The sequence below is a fragment of the Dermacentor silvarum genome, chromosome 8, assembly GCF_013339745.2.
Source record: "Dermacentor silvarum isolate Dsil-2018 chromosome 8, BIME_Dsil_1.4, whole genome shotgun sequence".
Lineage (NCBI taxonomy): Eukaryota > Metazoa > Arthropoda > Arachnida > Ixodida > Ixodidae > Dermacentor > Dermacentor silvarum.
In genome coordinates, this window is record NC_051161.1 from 127,055,204 (window position 1) to 127,070,738 (window position 15,535).

Sequence of the window (15,535 nt, forward strand, 5' to 3'; positions counted from 1 at the left end):
AATAAAATCAACCGCAGCGCAGCAGAATCGCGAGATGTGCGATGTTTCTCAGAGCACGCATGCTGCTTTGGGAGGTGGCCATTTTCACTTTCAACCTCGATGATCGTGCTCGTATCTTCGAAGCTCGTTTTAAAATTGCCACCAAGCGGGAAAAAAACAATCTTCATAAGAAATGAAACTTTAGTCCCACTATACGTCAGATGGCATAGTGTGTCTGTGAGCAGCGTGGAAAGTCTTGAAAATGGCTTTTGAAACCATCGTTAGTGAGCAAACGTTACCCAACGGGCGCAGTAGGAAGAGAGTTAGGGGTTACCAACGAAAAATTTTTGTTTAGTTTTTTATTTCTCTTATTGGATAGCTGTTGACCCAGCAATCGGACCATGGAGCCTCTGAGAGAGCAAAAATAATCCCTTTTAATGTGACCAGTTCAAAACACGTGCCAAGTGTAGGGAAATTTGGACATGAAGCAGGAGACTGTTGACATCGTCGAAACTTGATGTGGCTGCTTCATGGTACCAGACACCACCGTCATGTAGACACACACGCATACTATGACTTTGCTGCAGAAAGCTTGGTCTATTCAGCACTCGATGGGACAAGCGAAAAGAGAGGGTCATCCTGCACTGCCAAAAGAAGCACTCAATTGAAGATTAAATTTTGGCAGACTTTGGCGACACAGTCAATGTATGGCCTCTGACCACTGCACTGGGCTGACCGGCGCACACAAAGTTATTTGTGCTACCACGTGGTTGCCAACTCCGGTTTCGGTAACGTGAGTAGCCTCCTGCTTCACTTCCAAAGTCGTGCTGCACTTGGCATGCGTTTTGAACTGGTCTACTGAAAAGTGATGTAAATAATTGTTTGTGGGAGCTCTCAAGGGACTGAGCTTCGTACCGTAAGTATGGAGTCTGCAGCTACCTAAAAAGGCAAGAAAATCGGGACACAGAATTTTTCATGTCGGTGCTCCTTTCAAGGAAGGGTGCAGTGCTTGCCTCTTTCCCCTTGACAACCTGTATTTTCAAACACTTGTTGGCATGTCACATGTGCAAGGGCGCAGCGTCTTGCGATGCTCGGCACATTTGTGGTCGCACACTTCAGGGGACCTAGCGAAAGTGTGCACAATATGATTGCTGGTCCTTTGTGAATGCACCAACAGTGCACATTAATCAATGTTGATAGTTTACTCTATGCATAGTGCCATGCATGCAGCACAGGTACCTTACCTTGGTGCCGTGTTGAAGGGCTGCTAGGGTGTGCCGCAAGCAGTGTACCAACATGGATGATACTTAGCACTCTGTGAGTGTGTGCGAGACACAAACCTTCAAACAGCCATCCACATCAGCATTCAACTCTGTTTCCAAGTTCATATGCAACATGACAGAGTAAGTTGCTTTTTGCTGAGAAAAAAAAAATAAAGAAAAAAGGTTCATTCTATTTGTTGGGCGTTCATGTTTGTTAAAACAAAGTAACAAATGTGCATATTTCTGTGGGCCTTTGAAGGTAAGTCGTACTTTGTTTTTTATATTCCTTTTCTTAGTGCCGAGGTTAAACTGCGAGATCTGAGCAACCTTAATAATGATTGGTGTGGTTCCAATAATTATCATGGTGGTTCTGTGATTGCTGTGCCAGGCAACCACTGTAAACCACTGTGATGCCAAGCACAGTCTAGTTTTTCTTCCGAGTCTGACACTCTGTTTTCCTTTTGGCTTGCAGGAAATGGAGGCCGCCTTTGGGCGCCTAGGCGCGAGCCCGCCGCTCTTCTCAAGCGGCCTGAAGCCTCAGGAGGAAGAAGAGCTGCGGCAGTTCGTGGCCTCAGGCGCATGCAGTCGCGAAGCAGGTCTGCTAGACCGCGAGGATGACCTCTTGTCGCTGTGAACTGGAGCGACGGAATGGCAGTGCGGCGCTGATCTGACCTCTGTGCAGCACTAGTGCCACACTAGTTTGCAGGAGGTTGCCACCGGTGTTTGCCAATACCTGCCATCACAGATCAGTGTCTGGATGAATTGAGACGGAGACTGAAGTGTTCGGAAATGTTGTGTGGATACGGAAGTGTGCGGCCTTCTGCTGCTCTGCCTTGAGCGAAGCTGATGGACGAGGCTGTGTGAGGCCGAAAAATATGTGGGGCGCCCCAGTGGGGGAGTCGCCATCGTGCGTGTGAAGTTAACACCATGCCTGTGCGTGTAGTTAGAAATGTACCACATTGACCAGCTTGCCGAGTTTTCTTTTTTTTCTTTGTGCGTTAGCACTATCCTAGGCTGATGGTTTTCAAGCTTCTGGGCCGTTGGAAGCCCCTTGAAGTGCGCGGTGGTTATTTCAGGTAATATAACTGAGGTGAGTGGTTGTTTCACAGGGAAAAGGATGGCAAGGACAAAAACACAAATGCTGCGTAGATGCGCTATTGATATCAACTGTCTTTTTGTTTACACCAGTCACAGTGGACGCTGCTAATGTGTTCACTGAATTTTGTACCACTCACTAGAATACCTTTCGTTGTTTTGGTAGACATGACCGTTTTAATCTGGTATTTATTAGAATAGCAGTAGGAGTACGGGGCCAGTGGGTGTAGCACACAGGAGAAATGGAAGCACTGACTTTCCTTTTGGGAACGAAACATTTGTGCTGCTTCAAGAGCAGAGCAGCGAGGGGCAGGGTCTTCTCACCAGCAGAGGTGACATTGTAACTCTCACTTGCCACATCACAGCTCCTGCCTGCAGTGCGCATATAGCCAGTAGCAACACAAACGCATGCAAATGCCATTGGAAGTACGCCATGCCACTAGCAAGGAAGACAGGGGGAGATAAGAAAAGAGGTGGGGCCTCTGACGTAATTGTTACCTGGACTCTTGGCTTGGAGCTGAGCTGTGCTCCCTCAAGGGCTGCAGAAGATAGCGTCAACCTTTCCACTTTCTACTCGGACCACCTCATCATTTCTTAGCTCAGATGTGGGAAAAAGCAGGGGAGAAATGCTTGTTGTGGACAGAGGTCGAGGCAGTTTCTCCCCTGCATTCTTCCAGAGCCTCTGCTGTTGGGAGGGCAACTCACACTGCCACCTTTTGGCTGTGTTCCAATACTGGCCATAGACTGCAAAATAGACTGCTAAGTGGACAGTGGTCATATTAAGTCCTGTTCGAGCTCTTACGAAGCCTTCAAAAGAGGGAGCTTCAGGAAGACAGCATCGAAGTCAAAAATGGTTCAGGCTACTTTGCCGACCCTACAGGATGGCGGCTGAGCAGAAAACCTGATGGGAAGGTTGTCTGCACACAAGAAAACATAGTCGCAATTTCCTATGCACTTAATGTAAGCTATGTTGTGTTTTTCATAGGTTCACATGTAAAGTGTTAATATACAGCTATAATATGCACTTTTTATTTTCTTGTCAGTGCAAGGTAGTGTCACGTAAGTGACATCTTCCAGACGACTTCATTACTTGGGCTCAAAGCTCTCCCATTAGCTGTCTACATAGACTGTCTCCAATGCTGGCCAGCATTGGAACACACTCTATTAATATTTCATTTGCTTCTATCTCGAAGATTTCTAAACTTTTTAAAAAAGATTTCACTTGATAGAACACTCTCTGGACAGTGTTTTGTCATTTCCAGTGCACAGCCGAAATTTTGACAGGACTTGGTGGTGGGTAACTCAGCTACCAGCATCGACACTTGGATGCTCTATGAGACTTGACACCTGTCGGGTCGAGCTCGGCTATGAGCATCATTATTGAATTCGGGTGGCTGGTCAATTTGGCGCATTTCTAGCATGTGTGTGTTGTTTTCTGCTGTTTAAGCTGAGATTTATGCTATAGGAAAGATATGGTACTGACACGAGATGGCCTTTTCAGGTCGTGCCACCATTGTCGGTCATATGGGCAGTGAACGGTGTCCAAAGTGCCTCATTTTGCTGGTGGTTTGTGGCGTCGCAAGCCCGTAATTCACGTGCATTGTACATAGCACTTGCTTTTGCAAAGTCTGAAGGTGTTGTATGTTTGCTGCTCTGGGAAGCAGTCATCTTACACAGAATTTATTCGAACGTGAGTATTGCAATTACGGAAGAAAGGCAGAGGGGGGAACCTCTATCATTGTTGAGGGTTGTGAAGTGCTAAGGTATCCTACTTTTATCTTTCTTAACATAGTGTAGTCTCTTTGTGTCTCCGTTGCAAGTACCAACCTCTCTTTCTCTGGGACGCTTTGGCTTCCAGTGACAGCGGAAGCTGTACAGTGAGGTTGTCCTAAAGGGAACACGTACTAATTGTTCTGCCATCAGTTACAGCGAGCAGATATGACATGGAAGGCTGTGAACAATTGTTTCGTGTGTAGATACAAGCCTGACACATCATATCGGCCATCTTTCTTTGCAAGATCAAAGAAATGTTGCAGTTATCTTGGCTTCGTTGCCTGGTAGGTGTTTCTTTTAAGGGAGGACCATACTGTGCACGCATTGCATCTTGGCAGAGCTTCGATACTGCTAACAGTTGGCAATGGGAGCACTGGCTTCATTTTATGTCTTCGCTGTTCTGCATATCACTGTTGGCAATCGATGCAACATTTGCCGTGTGTCCTTTGTCCTGTCCATGCGGTGCTTCGGTTTTCTGGGGCGTGGTTGGATGCTCAGCCACGTTGGAAAGAACAAGGCCTGTGCCAAGAGTTGAAGTAGCAGTTAGGTCTGATACAGGCAGCAGTTGCCCTCACGGCACCTATTTGCAGAGTCCTCATGTTACCCAGTGGTACCGACACTGCCAAACTGAAGCTTTCCTTGGCACAGCCTAGCCTGTCAAGCCCTTACTGGAAGCAACACGGAGCATTTGTGAAAGCTTTGTCACCAGATGGCATTGATTGGCATCTTTTGCACATTCCTTCATGCCCGCGGCGAAAGCCCAATGCCAGCTGAAGGGTGACAGTTGGAACATTATCTTAAACAAAATGTCTTTACTTTCCCATACGTTTTTGTTGGTACATGCCTCAGCAGCAATTTTTTCTTGCTGCGCTGTTGTTTTCCTACTTTGTATTAGAGATGAGTGGTTCTCGTGGAGTTATTGACGCATCTGCTACTGGCCCACGTTTTTCGCTCCTGGTTGTTTTTGAGGTTGTGTTTTTGTTTTTACTTAGTCTTGTAGAAAATTATCTTTGTGTCCGTCGACAGTGTAACAGCAAAGCACTGTTTGTCCCTTCGCATTGATTATTGGTGGTTGCGGCACTGCAACAGCGAGATAGTTGTGGCAGTGTGGAGGCAAAGAGTGCTTGGACCTCTTTAGCATACACACAAACACGTGGCACATGTTGTTGACAATTAGTGCTATCAATGAGGGGTGCAAACCCGAGCTAGAATATCTAGGTGCCCGTGTTTGGGCAGTATCCATGTTGCAGGGACAAGGATCGTGTCTTTAATGCAACAGCTTGATCCTAAAGCATGCACATGCTACCTTGCTCGCCCTTGCTCACAGGCACAAATCGAGGTGCCATCACCAAAGCCATTGCACCACGTACTTCACAACAAGGATGGCTTTTGCAGGTCCTGTGCACATGTTCTTACCGATAGCACTGGCTGTTATCAGCAGGCAAAATGGATGGTGTTGGCGTTAACAGACCTGATCTTTGTATGTGCTGTGTCTAACACGTTAGCTACAACAACAACAAGCGGCACACTAGTACGGATTCATTAGCACTTTCAGTGCATGTCTCATGTTTTCTTCTGCTGCAAATACACTATCGAACACTCTTACGGTACACTGTTGGCAGCATCTGGGGAACAAAAGTAAAATGTGGCGCTGTTCACAATGATGCCTGCATTTTGAAGATAACAGTAGTTTTGATATTAAGATTTCATCTGCTGGAAGTGCAGACCCTGGCTTTTTGCCTTCTTCTAGCATCAAAGCTGTTGGGAGATGTCCTACAGGCAAGGGCACCTCCCAACCGAGTCGAGTGAAAGGACCGTGGAAGTCTGGGATCCAAACGGGCACTAAATGTTTGTTCCAGAACAGAGCTTTTATTCCTCGTTAGATGGACTGTGCATTGCTCAGAGCACTGTTCTCTTGCGATCGTCTGTAAAAGCGTTTTCTGGCTGTGATGTCTAGAAGTGCTTGCCCAGCATGCTGTTCATGATGCAAGGTGGGATTTGACACAGAAGGATGTTCATTTGTGTCATTTGATTTGGTGTGGAGTGTAATGGTTGTACTTGACGACCATAAAATATGAAGGAGTGTTATGTGAAAGTTGCAAGATAACTGACTTGCTTTTGGCATTATCGAATGATTCCTGCATCTGTGTGTTGCAGTTACCATGGTGCGCCTCTACATTCCACTGCATGCATCTTGGCTTCGAAGAAGTTACTGCTCCACCGCACTTTAAACTTTTTCAGAGGACTGTACATTGCATGTAGTAGGTTGCAGCAAGAGTAGAGCACTGTCACCTATTGCAATATTCAGTGCATTTTAATGCTACACTAGCTTAGTATAATTGCTGGTTCTATCTTGCGATGTATGACTGCCAATGATTGCAGCATTTTTGCCAGTGGTAGTGTGTGCACTTTAATGCAGTTTTCTGATGAGAGAATCGTACAGACGACAGACGCAGGATTTTAAACACTATATTTGCACCCCATGTGATGACATGAATCAGTGTGATTCATTTTATTTTGCCAAGAAATACTATTTTGCGTTAATACCTGGCACAAGTCGGGTCCAAGTGATGCTAGACGCAAAATAGGATGTTTGATACCATCTAGGGCGAGCGCAACAGTGTTTTATGTTGAGATGTTGTGTGTGTGCGTGCCTTGCAACCTGTTTGTGCAGAGTTATATAAAAGGATATCGTGTAGCTCGCCGCATTTTTGGTGGCAAAAGAAGTCGAAATGTGGCATAGATGTATGCGCTGGTGCACCTATAGGGACACTAAATAGTGACACGGAGTTAAGCTCAACTGCTAATTTATGCTTCTGGATCACTGGAGTCGTGAGAAAAAGTCTTGGTTAGCAAGAAGTGAGGCAAAATGAAAATACAGGTGGCAAAAAACACACTAAGGTTGCCCCACTTGACATCATAGAGTTTTACAGAATCTGCTTGTGACTAATTATTAATAGTGTATCGTTTAGTGAGGAATACATAACAAAATGATGTGTGCACGCAAGAATCCTTCGAAACCCTAATGTACTGGGTGTGAACTTAAGGAAAGGGAAACTTTGCCATTGTTCTCTATATTAGTAACAAACCATTTTTTTTCCTGGTAATTGAATATAGAGTCTGGAAAGATTACATAACCAGCATAAACATACCTAACCGTTGCTCTTTGGTGTCCTTATAAGCGTGCCCAGTCAAGATGGTAGTGAACGCTTACTGTCTCAGTTTGCGGACTGTTCCTACTGGCTTGAAAAAGAAGTAGGCTGAAGTGATGTTGAGAGGAATATGCAGAGTCTCTGCACATTATGGGCACGTACATCCATGTGTGTGCTGCAAGCGGAACGAGCAAATATTTTTGGCCGCAGCCACTTGTGCTGTGCCGTGTTGACACCGGTGAACCCTGGGGAGGGGGGGGGGGATGTTTGTATCCTGATTGATGCTTGTCTTCTTGCATGTGTAGGTGTGTAGTGTCGTTGGAGCCACAGTGGCTGAACCGTGTGCAATGAAATGGACAGAGAATGACTTCTATGGAGAAAGCCTGTGTCATAAAAACTCATTTGGCATGGTGAAAATGAATGCGAGTCTAGAGTGGTCGTCGTGGGATCAACACCAGCTTGGTAAACCATAGTGCAATCCAATCCAATCTGTAGCCCAGTGCAAGCTTTTGCATCGGCCATGTCTTTTCTTTTCCCTTGTATTGCCAGTGCTGTGCAAATGCTGAGTGATGATGGCTGTCAGGGACTGGCTGTCTGGAAATGGGTCAGGCACCCTGACCCATTTCCACCCTGATCCATATGGGCACCCTGGGTCAGGGAATGTTGCGTTTGGTCTGTGCTTTTGAAGAGTTGCAGGAAACTTACGAGTGTGCAAAACAAGAATGTGACAGCACGATTGTCCATTGTGTTTAGGCTCCAATTCTAACCTTCCTTTAATCTTTAGTGCGTTGCCATGATTTCTAGAATTCAAAGAGAGACAGAGAGGGTGTTTATACAGAAGAAAATGAGGTGGTTGCCCAGCAGAGGTAGAAGAGAAAGGCAAAATGCAGGAGGAAAGAATGATGATGAAAATGGAGCGGATGATTAGTATGATGATGGTGCAAGTTTTATGCACTGAAGAGCTCAGTTTTTCCTTAAGGTATCACGTCCAATCAACTCTTGTTGAAGAAATGTGCAACACTCTTCAAAGCCTGACGTGCAGATCTCCGGTATGGCCAGTCCCAAGACAACACTTTCTCAGAGTAGCCAATCGTGGAAGTGCTTCGGGAAGGTAAACGTTAATTTACATTCTCCTGTGCGCGTGGTTCAAATGGAATTGCTGGAAAGGTTGCAAGGGTTGAAAGCATTGCTACTGTTATTCAAGCAAAAGCATCATTTCCTGCATAGTTTTGTGTGGCTTGTTGCAATCTTCAAAAGAAAAGTAGGGAATTTATAATACGTTTGATTGTTAAGGGGAGCACACAGTTAATATTTTGCCAATAAAATCGCAGCTGAGATTGTATTCAAAGGCCTGGAGAGAATTGCTAATGCTAGCTATTTGCGTAGTATGTCATGTAAGCAACTTTTGGATAATGTCAAAGGCACCCTGCAGTAATATTGGGTTTATTCGATGTTGTGTTAACTTTTTTTTTTTTTTAAGAGTGGACCATTACAGTACCATTTTGTTACAGTTTCCCGTTACTTGATGAAAAAAACAAAACAACAAAAAACAATCTGTGCTAGTATTTTGGATGTGCAATGAAGAGTTTCTGTTAGTAATATTTTGTCCATGGGGATCTGATGTGGCTGTTTTTTGTTTTACACATTTAATAGAAACCATCGTTCTGTGCATGCTATGTTCCTTTAGTATTACTCTTGTAGTTGGGTATGCTTCAGGATGTTTGCTTGTGTGTGGAGTAACAACGACATGATCAAAATATGTTTTTGAGCAGTTCCTAAGTTGCAAAGACCAGCCTAGCATATTTTGCAGTTTGCCTTGAATGTCTGCTTTTCTATAAACTGTGTTTCTAAGCGTCTCATCCTCGAACTTCTGATTATTATTATTTTTTTTCGTCATGTTTAGGTACATTTTCTAGAGTTAACAGAAGACGTGTTAAAATGTGAAATACAAGCATGTTCATGGGCAGAGCTGGAGAGTTTCAGGTGACAGTTTGAACTGACTGAAGCCAAAAACAGTGTTTTGTTAAGATGTTTGGAATGGTCTTCATAACCCAGAAGTTCACGTATGTGCCAACGGGTGCAGGTCTTCATATTGCCTTGCCGAGTTGCTACTGAGTGAGCAGATGTGATGCATTTAGCTGATTCAAAAATCTCATGGCGATTGTGCATACTGTGAAAGCAGAGATCATGCATCAAGTGCTTTTTGCTGGTATTGGCAAGCTTGTATTTGTCTGATGTGGAACTTGCAAAGTATCAATTCATGTACAAAAAGATTATTCCCACAATCCTGCATTTATTAATATTGCTTGTGGCAAGTGTTTGTATAGCTGCATGTCTACACTTTTCTAACTATGCACCTGCGTTTGTCATTGTAATTGTCAGCTGTTAGCAGTATTCATATGTGGAGATAATGTAAGAAAAGGAAGTGGGTATGCCTTTTCTTGAACATCAGGCAGCACAGTTTAAATACAACCATCCTTACATAATTGGCCCCTGTGATCAAGTTGCACATCACATTTGATGACATAGTGACATGTATTTCTACAGATGCATAATTCAGCACCCATGAAGTGTTTTTAAAAATTCTAATCTGCCCTAAAATGTGTAATTGTGTTCACAACTACAAAATTTGTAATAGTGTTGTAACAAGCTTGTTTTAATTGCCTTGGAAGCAAGTGTTATGTTCATGTTGCTGCCTTCTGAATCTCATTTTGTACCTGCATCCAGTAAACTGCTCTCTGCTGTTATGTGGCTGTGGAGAACATCTGTTGTTTGGTTGTGGAAATTTAATTCTTTATAGTAAAAGGATGTGAAGTCAACACCAGTTGAGAGTAAAGAAAGGAGAGATGTTCTGCGTTCCTTTAAAGATGAAAAATGCACGTTGCAGCCTAATGATGTTATGAATAGTCTTTGCTATAGAAAAAGGACACAACACCATGCAGTTAAATTACTTTGGCACTCATTCTCACAGCTGTGAGTTCCATTATTATTTCTGTTGTTTGTTGTGCATTGTTCGAGATAGACGTATAGCGTTTTTTGAATGCAGATGCTTTAGTGCCGGATGACAACGCAAAGCGCTACCATGGGAGTTTTAGAAAATAGTGGAGCCCAAGTTGGTGCATGCGGTCTTCCCTGCTTGCAAATGAACGCTGCATACAAAAGATTTAATTATGGGCTGTAGTCTTGACATTATCCAGAGAGTATGCCATTGCCAATCCTACTCTCCCGTTACGCTAAGCCTCTTGCATTCATAATCTCTGAAACTCTCCATTGCAGGAGACTATGATGGAGCGAGAGCTTCAATTGCACCTTGTTTTTCAAGCCAATGTAATGTATAAGAACATTTGGCAGAATGTTTTCAGTTCCTTGCATTTAGTACTTTCTTGACCAATGTTTGATGTTTGTCCTTGTTGCCGCCGCTTCTCTTTATGCCCGAGTGCATACTGTTTGCTGGAGCACTACAGGCGGTGTGCCCTGGGACTCGCGGTTTTTTCCGCTTGTTTTGTTTGGCCATTGCGGTCTTGAAGACTGTGGCCTAAGATCTGTTTTTTTCAATAAAGGCTAGAAATTTCATGCCAACTGTTTATTGTGTCTGTGCTGCTTCACAATGCCATACTTTGCCAGTGTGGTTATTACTAAATGTACTCAAACCTTAGTACAGCCTTTGCAGAAAAAAAAAAAACTGTTTTCTTTGCCTAGCTATTATGACATTAAGGGGAGAATAGCACTTATGCTTGAAGTAAATAAGATTACAAAGCTTAAGGGAGAACTGGCGGCTTAATCTTTCCTTTGTACTTTTCTTGTACAATTGTACAGCAAGCATGGCTATTGGTCAAGATTTCATGTGAACGCCAACTAGTATCAGTTGCTACTAATACAACTGGTCAAGGTTCTAATTCAAGGTTCAGATCAATTGCTTCCAGTACAACTAGGTAATGGCTTTGGTTGGATCCCAGATGAAACCAGTTATATTGTTTCCCAACTGGCCTGTAACTGGAGCCAGTTCCCGCCCAGTTAATTTATAACTCGGACCAGTTGGTTTCCGAGTTCAATATTGTTGCCTGGGTAAATCATCAGTTCTTTGTATAAACCCAAAGATAAACAGCTTGAAGTCATTTCCAACACAAGAAAAAGTATGGTCAGCTAGGTAGGTCATTAGTTGTCATTGCCACACTCTTTTGTGGTCGCTCGTTTTCTTGCGGGAACTTTTTAAGCCTTGCTCATGTTTAAGCCTTGTTCATGTCATAGCAAATCGCCCTTTGTACTCTGAGGCTTGTTCGTGATGCCACACTGTTTAGAAGTCATTGCCACGATATCGACTCTAATATTGATGGCTCAAATGAAAAAAAAAAAGAGGGGAGGGGGGGGGGGGGAGCTTATACAGTTGCATATATTTTTGCATGCTGAAATGTATACAGAAAAAATAAGCAAAACAAGACAGCTGCTTTTTTTCCTGCATAAAATAGATATTTACATACTATGTTGTGACATGTTAGTAAACTGAATTTCGTCATAGTGCATCTGGGGGACATGCACATGAATGGAATATACATTGCTTCTATATATATATATATATATATATATATATATATATATATATATATATATATATACTATATGTTCTTTGGCTTAGTTTCCACATTTAGAGGAGACAATTTTTATTTGAAATGCCACTTCATGTCTTTGCATGAAGGCATGAAAAGTATTGGGCCTGCAGATCCTGTACTTCTTGCATATGTATGTTGCAAATTCCACGTTAAGATGAGATAAGATTTATTTGAAATGATCAATGCTTCATTCGTTTCATGTGTATGTGCAGGGCATGGAAAGAAATGTTTTTTTGATGTACTCGGATTATAAACGAATAGCGCCAGGTATGCAGCTCATGTATGCTTCTTGCATAATATGTGTTGCAGGACTGCCCTTGAGAGGCTCTGATTAATTGCATTCTAGGTCGAGGAAAGAAGTGACATACATTATTTTGAAAGGCATATAACATGAATTTTTTCCGTCCTTGCAGCATCAGCTTTCAATTTACATTTATGTTACAAGTTGCATATCTCTATCGATCGCAAAGCATGTGCTGTAGATGACGTTATAATGTGATCGTAGCAGGCATGACATTGTTACCACAATAGTGATCGGTCGCAATTATTATGCGATATAAGTGCCTGGCAGTGACATAGGAGGTTGTCGTACCTGTTTCCATAACTGGTGCTATCAAACAAAATTTACGACACAAATGTACAACCAAAGCCCTCAGTTAGATAGAACAAATAACTTATATGGACAGAAATGTTCCACATGGATACTGCAGGCAGCAATATTTTCCATAGGGTGGGTCAACATATTGTAACGCCTTGGTTGAGGTGAAAGGAAGAGGAGGAGGAGCATTTAGATTTATATATCTGGTGTTGTTTCATCAGATGCGAGATGGCATTTTTTGGTTTCCTATCTTATTTACCTGAATGTTGATGGAAAACAAAAGAACAGAAAAACAGACCGTTTTTTTACTTACACAGCACGCTGATTTCTGGAAGCTAGGCGAGACAATCAATCAATCAATCAATCAATCAATCAATCAATCAATCAATCAATCAATCAATCAATCAATCAATCAATCAACAGAATGGGAATGACCACAGAAGGCATGCGAGCCTAGCACGAAAGGGAAAATGTTGGCGTTTGCCGCTGTTGTGAGATTAAGAAATATACAGTAATTTTCGAAGGCGGAAGCCAGACAGAACACTTCGGTACAGGAGAGAAAACGAAACTGCATTTATGCGACCTGACCTGTCGGGACATAAAAAAAAAAGCAGCAAACATTTATAATGTTATTTTCTCTTTTACTATTAAAACGAACATTGAATTATTATTTCTTATAGTTCCTAATCATAGTGCAAGGAGAGCCAATTCACCGGCACCGATTGGCGCGTACCCAAGCGACGCCCTGTTCGTTATTCTATGGCGGAAATTCAAATCATTTGCTGATTTTGTGGCCTTGCAACTCAAAACATTTTTGCCTTGCTGATCCCGGTCGTACGTACCTGAAGCTTCTGGTTCTTGCATCTCGCGTCACTCTCCTTGTCGTTCTTTTGCGAAGCAACTCTCCCACCATGTGAGTATCGCTTCAAAATACTCAACCAGCGCTCATTCTCTTGCACGATGCCGTCGCGAGTTCCGTTGTTTAGGAGAATGCGATGCTATGTTCTCGTGAGTTGGCTTTTAATGTTTACCTGAAACACAGCTGGGCTTAAGGAGCATTAGAGAGAGTCGCAACGCCCATTTGTCTAGAAAGTGACCGAAGGGATTCGTTACATTTTGAAAAAGTGCGTGGCCGTACGCGCCACTTGAATACTCTAGCGTGTGACGTGCCCCAACGACATGAGAAGAGCAGAACGGTTACGAGTTCGGACAAGCGCGTTTCTGTATTTTCATTTTCCATGGGGTTGAGAAGGCCTAGCGCTGGCGCTGCCCATTCCTCCTTTCATCTTTGCGGTTGAGACCAAACCAAAGTCATCGCAGATTTCTTGCGTTACAAAACCATATACGTGTACGACCCCGTTGTACTAAACGCCCTTCTCGTGCCTGGTCGTAGTGCGTCGCACTACGTCGCACTACGTCGCACTACGACCCCGTTGCACTATCTCCCTGACGTAGCCGCGATAGAGATTGCATAAAAAATTTAAATAAATAAATGAAGGAAGGAATGGTGCACCAATATTTTCAGCTTCGGCAAGTGCTTGTGACGGTGGTGTACAGTCGACGTCAAAAGTTTACGAGGCGTGCGTTGGACCTTAGGAAAAAACTGTATAATTATGAGCCTGGACACGGCAGTCTAGAATTCAGATGTGCCGCCTGTATTAGTTTATACATGACCAACATAGCGTTGCACTGTTTTTCAAGCTGCCAGCAGACACTCGGTTGAAATGCAGCATTTTCGCGCAACTGTCAAACTCACTGTTTGTGTGTTCAGCTTCCTATGCCGCATACGTAGCCAAGGGGAGACATGCGAGATCAACCGAAACCAGTTACATCGATGAAGACTGATTTGAGACAAACTGATCGCACTGAGTACATTTTGTTGAATAAGAAACCATTAGAAACTAGCAAAATCCGACTGCCAGCAGCTTGATATAGGCCAGTAATTGCCAACTGGTTTTGGCACGTAAAACCCCAGAAAGAAGAAGGCCAGTAATTGCCCCCATTTCACTTATTTTCAATTTATCCACACAGTTTATGGCTATCTCATTAGGCGCATTCATCCGTGGTGGTGATAATTTGGCTCTAGTTAACCAGTTCGCCCTTCAGGACCTGCACTGTGTTATTAAAAAAGAAATGTGAAGGGACCTTAAAAATAGTGCAGAAAGTCACAGGGCCATGCCAAAGACAGTTCTTGTTGCCATGCTGTCACTGCACTTGACTGCTTCCTCTTACCTACTTTCCCTCACACCTTGACCTAATTTCTTCCTCTCTGGCTCTATGCACTTCCTCCTTTCTTCCAGCTGTTTTCAATGATAACCAACAATGCCAAGCACCCGTGAATGGTCGGTATAATGCTATTACATTGAAAAATGCTGGGAGATGCTTATACCTGTTTTGTTCTTGTTGTTTAGGTGGTTCCCATGTTTGGTTCTCTCTTACACTAACGGCTTAAATTGGGCAAATTTTTGAAATGTCTCGGCATTTTCGAGGCACACTCGAGGTTGTATTGTGAACTTTGTTCCCACATCCGATATTTTTCAAAGTTTGCGTGTGGCAGTCTGCATTTGGGGGTGCAATAAAGCTCTCCAAAAAGTTCAAAATGTTTTATCTGTTCTGCTGCTGTCTAAAAAGGGTTTGCACAGCGCAAAAGAATGGCATAAAATGTATGCTAACATACAATGTATGTATGTAGAATGGCACGGAATGCTAACAGCCAATCTTTATTGAACATCCACAGCAATGTATAGGAGCAACCACAGTAAACAAAAGTGTCACGGCTGTGGGATGGGCTGTCCATACCTGCCAACACTCTAAATTTTTCCGTAATGTTTTCAAATTTGGGCTTGTTCTATGATTTTACTAATGTTGCATCTAGTTTTACCTGTCAATCTCTGGCCTTGTTGTTGGAAGTGTTCTGATAATAAAAGGATACCAGGGGGGTACTTGCTTCAAGCTAGTTTAGACATTTCTAAAGCAGGCGAGATTGACAACAGCAAAGTCACTGAAGGCATTTTGATATAAAAACAATGTGTTGCTCGTCAGTCCTTCCTGTTCCAAGTTTGCTGACTC

General features: G+C 43.2%; 2 protein-coding genes across 4 annotated transcripts in view; both read left to right on the top strand.

The window, feature by feature from the left end:
* Nucleotides 1–10,829, top strand: part of LOC119461687 (low density lipoprotein receptor adapter protein 1-A) — a 29,331-nt gene extending 18,502 nt beyond the window's left edge. Inside the window, exons 7-8 of one of the 2 annotated variants that reach the window (XR_007468220.1) lie at nucleotides 1,714–8,048; nucleotides 8,085–10,829. Coding sequence is in view for 1 of the 2 variants with exons in the window: in XM_037723054.2 (XP_037578982.1) it covers nucleotides 1,714–1,875 (162 nt within the window). In the remaining variant the exon portion in view is untranslated. Of the gene's footprint in view, nucleotides 1–1,713 lie in introns of both variants that reach the window. The other variant, XM_037723054.2, reaches the window with a different exon arrangement.
* Nucleotides 10,830–13,204: 2,375 nt separating this feature from the next.
* Nucleotides 13,205–15,535, top strand: part of LOC119461684 (aurora kinase A-B) — a 42,400-nt gene continuing 40,069 nt past the window's right edge. Inside the window, exon 1 of one of the 2 annotated variants that reach the window (XM_037723053.2) lies at nucleotides 13,205–13,379. In XM_037723053.2, coding sequence (XP_037578981.1) covers nucleotides 13,378–13,379 — 2 coding nt within the window. In that variant the 5' untranslated portion in view covers nucleotides 13,205–13,377. Of the gene's footprint in view, nucleotides 13,380–13,451; nucleotides 13,475–15,535 lie in introns of those variants that run through there. The other variant, XM_049671884.1, reaches the window with a different exon arrangement.